Raw genomic sequence first — 15,095 nt, forward strand, 5'->3', positions numbered from 1 at the left:
AAAGAAAAGAAAAGAAAAGAAAAGAAAAGAAAAGAAAAAGCATTCTGAACTCTGTTGACATTTTGTTCCCTAGAGAACATACTTGACTGTAGGTTCTTGCTGGCCTTGAGGCCCCTGCATGTAGTGGTACTTCCTTTCATTGTAAGTGCACAACCTCTTCTCTTAGCCTGTCAGGAAGTACTATGCTGATTATAGCATCATCAGAGTATCTATATCACAAAAGCAACAGGATATTAGGTCATGCTAGTGTCTTTTAATGTCTTTATTTAAAAATCCTTGTGTGTACTTGGGCATAAACACATAAATGTGCAACAAAATACAGAAAATAAAATATATGAAATAAACTTTTGTGGGCATTTCTCCCATCATTTTATGCCTTGGTTTGATGGTATTATTTCTTCATGCTGAAAATTTTAAAGCAAACAAAATATATCATATAATTTTATCTACAAATAAATACTTCCAAGCACATTTCTAAAGGTTGAGGACAAAAACTGGCCTCAGTGCCATTGCTTCTCCAGAATGAGTTCCAGCTAGCTTCTATTTTATGTTCAATGATTGATTCCTTTTTCTTTATCTTTTGACTTGTAAAGACAGGATCCTAATAGGATTGAATCAGTGTGTTTGGCTTCTGCCACTATCTTTTGAATCCAGCCCATTCTATCCCTTCCAGGAGGGAATGAGCAATTTTACTTCTTCAGTCTTTTAAATTAAAAATAGAATTCATATTCTCTCGTATAATACATCCTGATTACAGTTTCGCCTCCCTCCATTCTTCTCAGCTCCCTCTTACCTCCCCTCTCTGCCAAATCCATTTACCTTCCATTTTCCTTCAGAGAAGAGCAGGCATCCCAGAGACAACAGCTAAACAAGACAAAACAAGATACAAAAAGACAAGGCATAGGCCCTCATATTGAAGCTGTGTGAGACAACCCAATAGGAGAAAAAGTCTCCAGTAGAGGCACAAAGGGTAAGGGACACACCTACTCCCTCTGTTATGAGTTCCATAAAACACCAACGTAACAACCATAATATATACAGAGTTTTAATCTGTCCGTAAGCCCATTGTGAAAGTAGGATGTATCATAATTGCTTCCCAGTTGGAACTCAAGAAAAGACTTCTTTAGATATTGTACCTGAGTAACACAATGTTACAGAAGCCATGGCAACTAGGAAAGAATTCTTCTTTACCATCTCTACCTGTGCCTTGAACAAGTTTGGTCTTTGTGTACTTTCTGCCTGCCACTTCCACCACAATGACAAGTTGTCTCTCAAATCCCTTGTTCCATTGCGGATATTTGATATATCTAGAGCAGGCTGGGACGCTTGGGTAGATGCTTTTGTTGGAACTCAGCTTTAGTCTGAGTCTTAGATGGTAGTTAATCTTTTTACCTGAAAATTTTCAGCTCCTACAGCAGGAAAAAACCTTCCATATTCTTGTTGGTATTTAAGGCTTAGTCATTTGTTATGCTGATAACATTTTCTGTTCTATTCAGAGAGTGACAAATTTCATACATTTGCTAAGCAGACACTGTAGCCATCCCTTTAATAGGCTAGATCTGACTTCCTCTGATTTAGAAGAGTAGAATTCTCTTAATGACTGATCACTCCCATGCCATTAAATTTTTCTCTAGAGCTCAAAACACACAAACACTGTCCATACATGTTTACACTGAATGATGTTAGTCCCCAAAATAAAAAGGATGTTTATTTTACCCAATGCTTGACCTCAACCTTTGGAGTTACTGGTAGTGTTTTCATTTACTTCTCGTTAATCTATAAATTATCTTCAAATAATAAATATATAAATTCACATAGTGAGTCTGTTGTTCTCCTTTTAGTTCCTTTCTCTGATCTTGTGGTTGGTGTGAATGTCTCCAACACTTGCAAAACTCCCTTCTTAGCTGAGAATTGCTCTCAGGTTCAGAAATCTTGGCTAGTAGCAGAATTTAGCAATGCTGTTTTATTTTAATTGCACTTATTTTTAGATACTTTCTTTTTGTTTATATAAGTGAACTTCCTTTTAAATAGGCAAGAAGCAGTAATTAAATTCATAATTAATTACTGGTAATATTTTGAGCATTTCGTTGTACACTATGCATTGCTTTAAGGGAACATTGACTCCTTATAATGTCACATGGAAACAGATGTTATTATCCCTGCTTGTTAAGTGAGAAAAGAAAAAAAGATGGACTACTTGATTTAGGGCCATAAGTGAATGAGTACTAGCCAGAACCTGGCTTCCTTGCTCCATCTAACACTGCCTTGAGGTCAAGAGAAGCAAGGTTGGCATGTATGAGTGATGGATGCAGTGTAGGAGGTGCTAGAATAAAGCAGTTAAGAGCACTGACTGCTCTCCCACAGGTCCTGAGTTCAATTCCCAGCAACCACCTGGTGGCTTACAACCATCTCTAATGGGACCCAATGTCCTCTTCTGGTGTGTTTGAAGAATCACATTAATTTATATGCAAAATTTATCTTACAGTTATAAGTATGGGATCTGACTTTCTATTTTGATACTAGCTTGAATGGTATATTTATTATTACAAATGGGTATTTTGGGCAAATTTGTTTTCTTTTTTTCAATATGTTCTCTTCATTTGTCAAGTTTACATAATAATAAGCTCATGAGATACACACAGAGCTGGATTTTGCTGCATAGATTAAGATTTAAATTCTTAGAGTAGCTCCTAGCACATGGTTACTAATCAAAATTATTGACTATTGTCATGATAAGGGAACATTATTATCTCCTAAATTGGAGTTTTAAAGAGACTGGAGTTTTAAGTCTAGTTTTGCACTATTCTCACCATGTGGCCTTGGTGAATTTACATTTGTGAAATAGGCAAGGCAATTATTCACACTATTGTTTTATCTTTGGAATGAAATAATGAGACAATACTGATAAGCTGTGTAATTGACAGTTATGATGAGCCTTCAAATACAGTAGAACTTATGTTAGCATTAGTTTTATAACAGATTAATATTTAATTAGTATTTTTTGATAAATATTCTCTCTAACTTGCCTGTAATGTAAAGGCATTAAGAAATCAACGTGGACCATGTGTTATAAAATAAGATAGTTTATAGCGATGCAACAATAAATGCACTCAAATGCAAATGATACCTATTATTAAAGAATCTTCTCCACAAACTAAATATTATAAACAGTTGTATTAGTTACTTATCTACCGGTGTGATAAAGCACTATGAGCAACTTAACTTATAAAGTAAAATGTTTAACTGAGCTTGAAATGTCAGAGGGTTACAGTGTACCTGAGGGCAGAGGGGAGACATGAAGGGGCACAGCTAAAGCAGCAGCCAAGAGCTCCAATCTCATTCCCTAAGCACGAGGAAGACAGAGCACACTGTGTGTAAAGCATTTGAAGCTGTGTAGCTAACTGCCTGTTTCTAGTGATGTTTCCACCAACTAGTCCACATCTCTTATTCCTCCCAAAATAGCCCCAAAATGGAGACCAAGTGTTCAAACATATAAGCTTATGGAGACTATGCTCATTCAAACCCCCACAACAATAAATGACAAAACTGGATTATAGTGTTTTAATTGATTTTTATAAATTCCCATGCTAAAGATATCTTGACAAATACTAATTAGATACATTTTTGGTCTATTGCTAATCAGATACTCAAAGGAGGAGAAAATCTCAGCATGCCATTCTAATAAAAACATATTCTTCTCTAGTGACTTCTATACTGTGCTGTAGTAGAAACTAAATAAGATAAATGTAGAATTTTTAGTTGTACATTTACTAAATTCCACCAATATTGCCAGAGATGTGTTTGACATTAATTTACCACCCAAAGTATAATTTGAAATAGATTATTTCTCCAGGACTCCTGTTGTTTCTACATAACCATTTAAAGTTTTTATGTATGGGATGATGAATTAGCATCCCCGAAATTTTCTGTTTTAAAGCTTTCTATTAGGTTTTAGTAATAATTGTGGTAAATGCTGGACTTGGTTCACCCTGATCATCTTTTCTGTGTTCTCGGCTATTACCCATGTTTAATCATTTAGGAAGGATGCAAGGACAGCATGATGTCACCAAGCATGATGTCACTAAAGTCAGCCCACACTGGGCTCTTGCTTTCTCTGCATTGCTTTTCCCTGTGTTCTCACCCATATGTTTCTCTGCTGATAATGACTTGGCTAGTACACATGCCATCATAAACTCCTCTATAGCACAGTACAAGTCCTGCCTGACATTGAAATGCTGAGGGTTTTTTTTTTTCCCAGACCAAAGTACATTCAGAAATTACATGTTCTCCAATACATCATGGCTGTCCTGAGCCACAGTGTAGGGTAACTATTTGTGACGCTACTGTGCAATAGTGACATTGACTGAAATGGTATTTCTCTCTACCTAAGCCTTTGCTTGCATTGTAACTAGAGACAGAATTTTGAATACTCAATTTTATATTATAATGTTAGTGCTGTAAAAACCCATTATGCATGCAAAAATGACAGCCATTTCTCCAAAACTGTGATTTCTACTGAGTATACATTATCTGCCAAGAATGGCCTTGAGACATGTCACTTAAAATGCATTACAGTTTCTCTCTGTCTTCATTTCATTGCTATAAAAGAGTAACAATTAGGAGGAATTAGTTCTAAGATCTATAAAATAGTGGAATAACTGTTATCTATGTATCTATGTATTTATGTTTGTCTCTTTCTTTCTTTCTTTCTTTCTTTCTTTCTTTCTTTCTTTCTTTCTTTCTTTCTACCTACCTATATATCATATATTTATAAATATATCCTTATTTTACAATAAGTAATATAGTTTGTGATTGCCAACGTACAAAGATAATTAGCATAAACAGAAAAGTCAAGATGGCTCTGGGCTCTATCTTGCACAGTGAAACGACCTACAAGGAGCAAAACAGGAGGTGCTAAGGGACATAATGCTGGAGAGTTTAGCAGATGCAACCTCTATGTTACCTCTATGTCAGTTTGTTGAAAATTGTAAAAAAAAAAAAAAAGCAACTCAATTCACAGATTAAATTTTAAGTAGCTTTAAGGATTCAGTAAGAGGATTATACTTATGCAGGATGGAAAGAATAGTCAGCAATGGTTGGAATCCTGACAATAGAGTGGGTGGGTTGGGGAGCAGGGCAGGGGGAGGGTATAGGGGACTGAAATCGTCAAACTCAGCAATCAATTCCCTCTAACATAAGGGGCTGATTTTGGTTTCAGTTCTTTTAAACTATTTTTTGTGAGGGGGGCTTTATAAATAGCAGTATAAATATGTCACACCTGTACATATCCAAATTACTTATATTTTATTTTGATGTAATTAAGAGGATTATAGGGAGGTAAAATCTTCCATACAATTCTTCCTATTCTCTTTTGTGATAGAATAGAGTAATAAAGAAAGTTTTGAAAACTTAGAGCTGGGTTTTGATTTATTCAGAAATTGGCATGTGCCATGAAAGTTGAAAGTGATGAAGAAGTTTTATTCAACATGCCAAAATGTACTATGTTAACATGCAGAAAGGTTACTAATAACAATAATAAGTCTTCCCTGAGCAGAGGGCTGAGGTAACAGAATGGCACCATTTGAGTAGGAAAAGGAGCCAACATAAAGTAGGGAAATAGAGCTGGCTCTGGCAAAAAGAAGGTGTGGGCAACCTTCTAAGGAAATTAGAAAGAAAGATTGCATACAAACATGCAGAGTCCATCTTGGCTTGGGTGTAATTCTGGACTCCAGAAAACTTTAAAGGCAATGCTCCAAGCAAAGTAGCACTGTGTGCACCAGGGGAAACCATGCAGGGAGTGGATGGGACGGTAAACATAGGCAAGAGAGAACATGGCAAGGAAGGTAGCATTAAAAATCTCTTACAATTTCAGGACTGAGCAGTTGATATATATGCAGGTTATATTATAAATAGTGAGAAAGGTATATTTAGAGAATATGTATGTATATCAACATACGAATGCAATAACTATTAATAAAACAAAAGGTCACAAATTTGGAGAAGAGTGGAAAGGAGTATACAGAAGGGGTTGTTGGGTGGTCAGAGAAGAGAGAAATTTAGCCATAATCTCAAAAATGAAAAGAAATTAAAAGATAGTCCTTCATGAGAAGGGTGTGTGACATATATGCGCAAAGAACTCTCTGTATTTAAGCATTAGAAATGTTGTTGTAACGCATAAATATACTATGAGACATCTCTAAGCAAAGAAAAATTGGAAGTAGAAAAAAAATTTACTGATGTTTAGCAAAAGTAATTTGATCCCAACATCTTGACATGGCCTCATCCATGCAATACCCTTTGATGGGGGCGGGGAGCGGATTCTATTGTATTATTTATGGACCTGACATGATGGCTCAGCGTTTAAGGACATTTACTGCTTAATCAAGCAGAACCGAGTTTAGATCCCAGCACCTACATAGTTTGCTTCACAGCCACCTGTAACTCTGACGCCATGGCATCTAACACCAAAGCCTCAAAGAGCACCTGAACATGTTTGTGTGCATACATTCTCACAAGCACACACAACACTAGCCTACACATAAGCTAAATTAAAAAGATAAATAAATGGACATTTATATTTCGGTTTTCCAGAGTCTGCCACATAGCTAATACTCCCAAATTGATTTTGGTTGTAGTGTTACAGTAGAGTACACTTCAACATATACTCGCTTCTTAATTTCCTCCTCTTGAAACTTCTTGCTATAAGTTTTATATTCTTCCATAGAACTTCTATGAAAGCCATGCCTTCAAAATAAGTTTTCAGATTCAGTGACCATGTTGTATTAAGTACCTAGGATGTGTCACAGTAACACATAATATTTTATCATTTTTGTATCATTGCTGTAAGGTAGTGGTTTTGTTTGTGTTTTAATTTGGGTGCTGCAGTCTAAATCTACCTTGGTGTTAGAGCACAAAGAAAAAGGAAAGGAAAACTTTTTAGCTGTGTATGAAATTGGAAAGTTAATACAGACATATGCTTTCTTTGACTTTCCTCAAGAGTCATGCCATACACGACTACACTATACTGCTACAGCCAGGAACGTGACATCATCCATACCTGGGTGTGGCTCTGTGCCATTTAGTCGCTTGATGAGTAACATACCCATCACACAATCAAGGTATGGGACTGGTTTATTACAACAAAGATCTCGTTACAGTAATGTTTGTAGCAATCACTAATAATATTTTCCATTTTGAAAATAAAAGTCTGTCATTTCATGTATGTGTCATAAGAGAAAGCAGAATATGTAGTTAGCACAACACCCTATAGCACTTCTATTTAGAAGCTGTTGAAGGTTTTAATTTTATCCATTTTTTAATCCTTCAATTATTTTTTATTTATATTTTAGTAAGCATTTTTTCATAATCTCAATCTGGTTTTCACTTGTTTAAGAACATCTTGGTCAGTTAAAGTTTTGTCACTACAAATGAAATTGCAATGAACTTCTGTGATCAAGATTTTGTGATATGGGTTTTAATAAATTATATTCACAGAGACTGAGGTGACAAAACCTCCACAGGAACCCTGTGTCTCTTCCTATAACTAGTTGTTCAAACAAGGATATTTTTGCTTCATGCCCTGTGCTGTTTTTCACTCTTCCATATTAACTGTGTACAAACTGTTCTTCAGGTAGTTTCACAATGTAATGACTAACTACGTGATTAATTCTGGGAAAATACTTGTTTTAAACATACATAATAATTTAACTGGTTTTGTGTAGCCTTTATATCCACCATTCATTCATTCATTCATTCATTCATTCATTTTCTCATTCACTGAAACCGTGGTTTGATTCTCTGCTAGGTACCAAGTCATGACTTGAATATTATGGTCCAGTGCCTAGCCAATGTAGATTCCATGAATATTCATGTATTTATATGAACTTTAATTTTAATGATCTTCAGTTTTAAATTTGTTTGGAGTCCATGTGGTTTCTATAGAAATACTTAAATGTGTAATACTAAGTGTGAATTTCCTGAAACATTTGGGCAGCTGTCCATTGCCCTATCACAGGAGACAACTGCTGAACGTTCACATACACACTAAGTCTATGTTTGCAGGATATGCAAATGGCATCTTGTAAACATGGTGAGTTTTGGGTGGAGACTGTATCTTGTTCATCAGCAGGTAATTTTTTCCTCTTATTCTTCTTCCCTTTCTCTGAACAGCATGAAAAAGTGATTAACCGTCCACAGAGCACCAAAAGAGTTTCTACAGACCCTCTAGGTAAGGACTGTTGGCTCTGTCCTTGTCATACTGCTTTTTATTTTTTTTATGGTTTACATATGTCATAGTTCTTTTATATAAAACGAAATTAGAAAGTGACACTATCATTGCTTGAAAGTCTACTAATGCACTTCTTTGGGAATTGATGTATGTATAATCTGAAATTGCATTTGCAAATGTACATATAGTACATACATTGAAACTCATAGAGATGTGACCTTAAGAAAGTATTTTGCTCAAATGGCAAGAAATTTCTCAAGTTGGTAAATATTGTTTTGTACTACTGTAAAACTGTTGAACTCCAACTCTAACTTTCAGTTGGCAGTATCTAGTGTCATTAGTGAAGGCCAACTTTAGATATCTGTAGATGTGAAATTGAGGTGTGTATTCATTTGAAACAAAACAGTAGGTTCCATTGTGTAATGCTGGGCACTTTGGACTCTGAAAACTGGGGGAAAATATTTGGTTGTGATTATTCATAATTAGTTAGGTTGCATATAAACAAATAGGTAGCTACCTAACAAAGATGCAGATTTCCAGATAGAATTTGACACTTTCATTGTATTTTAGCTTTTAACTATGTTATTTGATGATGTTAAATCTATTAATCCTATAATTTATAGTCTTCAAAGACGTCAGATTATTCTCTATACTTTATTGGGTCCACCATGAATGGAACAGAATCCTGATTAACAGTCCTTATGAGTTATTGCAGAAAACAGGCACTTCTGAACTGCATTGGGTAGAGTATAGAAGAAGAATTCACTACTATATACTTTATCAAAAAGCTTCTTTTGAAAAAGAGAGCAAGTGAAGTTCATACAAGTGGAGTTGGTGAAATTGCAGAAAATTAACTTTTAAAGAATTAGATGTTCAAATAAAAGCATAACCGCTGCTATTGTCAGTGACCATCAGATTGTCCACTCCTCCTCCTTGATGTGTGTTAGGAAGTTCCAGGTACCACCAAAGCTTCAAATGGAAGCATGATCATAGATGGGATTAGACTTGACTTGTTGATCTGTCCCATGACCAGCAAGACTAAGTCTGGAAGACTGATGGATACATTCCAAAGATCTGAGTGGGATCATACTGGGGACTTCTAGACTTCTGTGCACAGGACTAGTACAAACAGAACAGTTTTAATTTTTATCATTAAGTAAACAAAACATGGGGTGATGTTTATAGGTAGCTTAAGCAAATACAAGTGCAGTGAGAGACTACCTTATATAAGTGCTATATATTATCATCTTTGGTCATGTAAAAAGAACCAAGAACATTCCTCCCAGGCCTTTGACTTCCCCACAGAGACTCATGGACATACCAGTGTATTCCCTCTGTGTTCTTACTCTCACTTATCAGAGTTTATGCAATTCTTTCTAGAAGGCTACCTTCTGGGAGCAACATTCTGCACTCTGCTCCAGTAAGTTCACAGCATTCCTACACAGGCTCCCCTAGTGAGTGACAATAAAAATGATTAAGTGTTTAAAATGTAAAATTAGGAAGCCTAAATGAGAGAAGTAGTCTTCAATATGATTATAAAAAGGAATTAATAAGATCAAACACAAAACTTTCATTAGTTGTGTCTAATATAAAAATGAGCCAAAGTGGACAGCAAAAACATAAATGAGAATCCTAATTCTGCCAACACTTCAGGAAGAAGATAGAGCATTGTAGTAGTCAGTTTTCTAACACTGACAAAATCACTGAGGAAATCAATTTAAAAGTTCCAGAAGGAACCTGGAGAATGGTTCAGTGGTAAAGAGCATTTTTTACTCATGCAAAAGAGCTTGGTTTGGCCTCCAACACCCACATTATGGTAACACTAGTTACAGGGAATCTGATGCCTTCTTTTTTGCTTCTGTGGGCACTGTGTGTACATAGTACTTATACATTCACACAGGTAAAATACCAGTACACATAAAACAAAATAAATACATGTAAAAATATTTAAAATAAGAAAAAATATTTTGCCTCAGTTTGACAAGACTTTCTGGCAGGAGAGTAACAACATGGTGGGAGGAATTGGCAAAGGAGTCCTGCTCAACTTATCCCTTCAGGAAAAGACAGAGAAGGAAAATGGGAAGACCTCAAAGTTATACTGCTTCCCCCAAAAGAAAGGCCCAGTGACCTAACTTTTTCTCACGAGGCTCTACATCCTAAACATTCTACTATCTCCAAATATCATGATAGGCCAAGAGTTGTGGACATTTTGGGGACAATATTCAAGATTCAAACTATAGCAAAAATGAGTAATAGTAAGTCAACAAGTCTGGAAAACAGAAAAAAATATGGAGATCTATAAACTTGAGGTAGTTAGGCACAACATTTGTGAAATAGGCTTTGAGAAATTTAAGTAACAGCCAGTGTTTTAGCTTACTCAACCAAAGTACCATGTAAAATCACAAATAGATGGAAGACTGAGCAGTTGGAAAGAAGGAAAAGCCAAAGGTGATGGCTTTAATTTTATAAATATAATACCTCAGTTGTCTGTTCTATAGCTATATAGATAAATTTATCTATATAAAGAGCTGAATATTTCAGATACTACAGCAGAACTCAGAAAAACAAAGCTAAAGATGAAATTATGGCAAATGTGGTATGTGCTACATTTAGAATAGAAGTGAGCATGAACATATGAATTCATTGGAGGGAGACAGAAGAAATGGAAAATTTTGAGTTGGCAAGATGGTTTAGCAAGTAAAAGAGCTTTCTATACAAGTCCAAAGTTCAACCCCTGAGCCCCACAGTGGGAGAGAATTGGCTCCCAATCACACGACTTTCCAACCTAAAATACACAATATGGCATATGTACAACCACATTCTCACCCATACCCTCCACCCCTCTCTCTCACACACACACACACAAACACACACATGAGAGAGAGAGAGAGAGAGAGAGAGAGAGAGAGAGAGAGAGAGAGAGAGAGAGAGAGATTAAACAAAAGGTATATTGTAAGGGTCTATAATTCGCTAATTCGCTAAAGAATGATATCCTGGATTCAAATTGTTTGTAAATTTAAAGAGTGTTTTATTCTGCAGAAGTCCAGCATGCTGGGGTCTCCCATTACCAAGATAAAGAGACAACCAAGTGAGCTCAGAGGCCTAATTTAAAGCACATTAGGGGACTCCGGGTAGTTGACCTTTATCTTACTCCATGTCAAGGGACATTCCATTACCAAGTCACTGGAGATTGAAACTGTTGCTGAGGAAGTCTGGAAACTGCTGCTGACTGATTGTGCTTGCCCCAGGCCAGGTATCAGGGCATCTTTTGAGGGCAGGACTTACCTGGACTTTTGCAGTTCTTATGAACAGAGATTTAGACCTCTACTCTTGAACTCCAAATTTGAAGCCTTCCATGGAATCAGCCTAGTCAATATTTAGAAAAAGAATAATAATTTTTAAAAGTTCAAGAGATTTGACTCAGCAAGCCTCCACTATGTCACACTAGGGAGATGAGTTAACAAAGGGAAGAAAGGAAAGAAGAAAACCATGGAAACCATGAAATACGACTCCTGTCAATAATAAAAATCAATGACAGGATCCTTGTGTGTCAGAGAAGCTATAGACTAAGAACCAGTAGCTATAAGTAGTAATCAAAATTTCTCTAAGATGGTTTGAGTAATTGTTTACCTGAATGTTAAACAGAGCCCCAAAGGAAAGATGCAATACTATATATTTGTTAAGAAAAAATTATGAAGGAAATAAGCACTGTAGCTTGACATAGCATAGTAATCAAGAAAGACCAGGGCCAGATGTCAAAAGGACAGTGCATGGCAGCATAACAGGGATGCAGTCCAACAAATTGAAGAGGATGGACAAATTGAAGAAGCAAGTGACTTCTAAATGTAAAGGCCGTGACAAGAACCCACAAAACAGCTTTGGGTTAAGTAGGGAAGTAAACATGGCTGAGTGAAAGGGAATGGATGAAATTGTGTGTTAAAGGAAGAAAAAAGGATTCTCTGGTCATTGGTATAGATCATTTTAAATTGAATTTAGAAAAAGAGGAGGCTTCTATGTGAACTTGCCAGTACTTCAAATAGTATGAGTGACAGAAAATAGCATAGCTGGTTGTATTCAATACATTTTTCATAAATCCAGGATTAAAATTGGAAAACTAGAATTAGCAAAGCTGAAGAGGAAGCACATTTTAAGTTGGTTCTAAGATCATCATGATCTTATACGCTTAAGAGCATTTTAGGCTGTACTAGTACAGAAGCAGATAGAACTCTACAGGGTTGTGTGACAGGAGGAATAGCTGTTAGAGATGGGTCAATGTGTATACCACTGAGAGCAAAGGAACTAGAAGTTTAGGATGTGGAGAAAAATAGTGATGTTGAGAAGTTTAGGCCACAGAGGAGAAATCAATCTGGTTGACTAAGGACCACATTTTCTTGGCTGTGGGTGGATTTAGTTTAGTGATAGAGTGTTGTCTACAATGTGGTAGAGTGACTGCTGACCAGGGGTCTGGATCTGCTCTTAATCTTCAGCAATGCAAAGAAAGAAAAACAAAACAAACAATAAAGGAAGGAAGGAAGGAAGGAAGGAAGGAAGGAAGGAAGGAAGGAAGGAAGGAAGGAAGAAAGGAAGGAAGGAAGGGAGAGAGGGAGGATGGAAGGAGGGACAAAGAAAAGGATAGAATAGAAAATAAAATAAAATAAAATAGTAAAAAAGAAAAAGAAAAAAAAAGAAATGTGACGAGTGCTTCCAACCTGTTTGAGAAACATGAGACAGGCCAATGAGATTGTGGACAGAGTGAATATTTACCAGCAAGGTTCCTGATGAAGTCAGCAAGGCTTCTGCTGATTTCAGGAGGACAAAGGGCATGGTGAGAGGAAGAATTATGAAGTGCAATGGGTTACAACATGAGCACATTGCCTGATGCTAGGAAAACACTGGAAAAACACAAGGATATATCAGCCCCCTTTCCTAAGTAATCCTCATAAGAAACAGGCTTCAGAGTGCTGTTTATGAACGTAGTACATGTGGGAATGATCACAAAATGGGAAAAGTGGGCTGTGATGAAAGAGAGTAGGGCAAAGGGACTTTATCAGAATGATGGTCTGAATCACACTCCAAAACCAGAAACTGTAAGAAAATGGATCCAGAAGTATAAGAGATAGTCAGGTGGTTCCCAGGCTTGGTGAGGGCTATGTTGCACATACTGCACACAGTCAAGGTGCTTGATGATCTAACCGGTGCAGAGGTTAGTGGAATTGTTAGTGCAAAGGATCTTCTGTAGAATGGACATTGGGTACTATGTTTTTTGTGAATATCTGTATGATTATATTCCGGTGAAAATTGACAAGATTTTGTATTTATCTGTTGCATTAATGTTAATAAAGAGAAATATATTTTTGTACCTATACTACATCCTGTAACATAGTGCCATTCAAGAGTAGTCAGGACTCCAACATCAGCTCATTAAAAATACCGGGTGCCCTCCTTACACTACTATCTCGCTGTGTGAATGGGGCTTTAACATCATTTTAAGAAGCCCTCTGGTTCTTAAGGTCATTCACATCACTAAGCCTCCGAAGAAGCTGGTACCCTCAGATGATCTTTGGTCTTTGGTCTTGGCAGAGTTTCAGCAGCCTATGGGTGGTCTCATAGCTTTCTTTCTCATAGGCTAAACCTGACAGCAGGTAGATTTTAAGTGAGCTAGTGAGAGTTAGATCAGCACGTGCCTAAGCAAGAGTCCCGACTTTACTGTAACTACCTAATCTTATGTGTGCCCTGACAGTGGCACTTTGGGATAACTTGCTCCACTGGCTGGCTGAGGAGCTCACTGAAGAAGGTGCTGAGGTCCTCGCTGCATCCCTCCCACTGCGCCGCAGCACAGTCCAGCTCATCAAACTTAAGCATCCTGATGATCCAACAGAGCAGATCCACGAACTCCTTTGCTTCTGGAAAAGATCACTCCCAACTTCCACTGACAAAATTCGTCTCCTGGCTCGCCATCTCCGCAAAATGGGCCGCGGTGAGCTCGCAGAAGAGCTCAAATTCAAATGGGAGCATAAGGTGTTCACAGAACCGCAATCCTGGTTTGATGTGGCTACTGAATAAAGGTCGGCTCACACTTCCTTTACCCTATAAAAAAGGGCTCATGGATTTTAAAGATTCAGTGTCATCGTTTCCCAGTTATTGAGTAAGATATTTGTTTGAAGTGAGTCTGTTTGATAGACTTGCTACTGGGAAATCAATGGAAACAAAAGAGAAGCTTGTATCGCAAGTTCAGCTATGTTGCTTTGGCTTCCAGCGGGTTGTGATGTTAGCCCTTTGGATTCGCGAATGAAACACACACACACACCAGTTAATTTTAAATGTCTTGACTAGCTCAAAGTCTGGGCAGTTCTAATCTTCCCTGCAGCTAGCAAACATTTCCCTCCTGTAATCCTGACTTAATGCCCTCTACTTCTATATTTTATCTTTGTTGTCTTGGCTCCTTTTTTGTCTTAGTTCCCTAGTCTTTGCTGTCCAAGGTGCTTCTGGGTATTCCTTCTCACCTATATTTTGAGTGATTTTCCTTCTTCAGTTCTAAATCTGATCCATCTTCCTCTGAGTCATAGCAATTCTCCACTGCTTTCTTCCAGTTCCTTTCCCATGCATATCCAAAGTCCTGCCTTAATCTACCTGTCCAACCATTGGCCATTGGCTCTTTATTGATCAATCAAAAACCAATTGGGGTCAAGGACCTTCAGCTTTTGGACATGCAGAATCCCAATTTGGGGGGCTGGGGGGCTGGATTAATCCAAAGCATTAGAACCAATTACCAACAGAAGCTTAATCAGACAACTGAAGACACCCCTGGGTGTTAGCAACATAAACAATGACTGGTGTGTTTTTCTGGGGCCAATAGCATCATGGGTTC

At 37.2% G+C, this 15,095-nt stretch overlaps 1 protein-coding gene across 1 annotated transcript in view; it reads left to right on the forward strand.

Annotated features, from left to right (window-relative positions):
* Positions 1–14,317, forward strand: part of Dthd1 (death domain containing 1) — a 71,519-nt gene extending 57,202 nt beyond the window's left edge. Inside the window, exons 9-10 of the mRNA XM_021163991.2 lie at positions 8,170–8,227; positions 13,968–14,317. Of these exons, the coding sequence (XP_021019650.2) occupies positions 8,170–8,227; positions 13,968–14,290 (381 nt within the window). The 3' untranslated portion in view covers positions 14,291–14,317. The remainder of the gene's footprint in view (positions 1–8,169; positions 8,228–13,967) is intronic.
* The last annotated feature ends 778 nt before the right edge of the window (positions 14,318–15,095 follow it).

Source organism: Mus caroli, chromosome 5 (genome assembly GCF_900094665.2).
Source record: "Mus caroli chromosome 5, CAROLI_EIJ_v1.1, whole genome shotgun sequence".
Taxonomy (NCBI): Eukaryota; Metazoa; Chordata; class Mammalia; order Rodentia; family Muridae; genus Mus; species Mus caroli.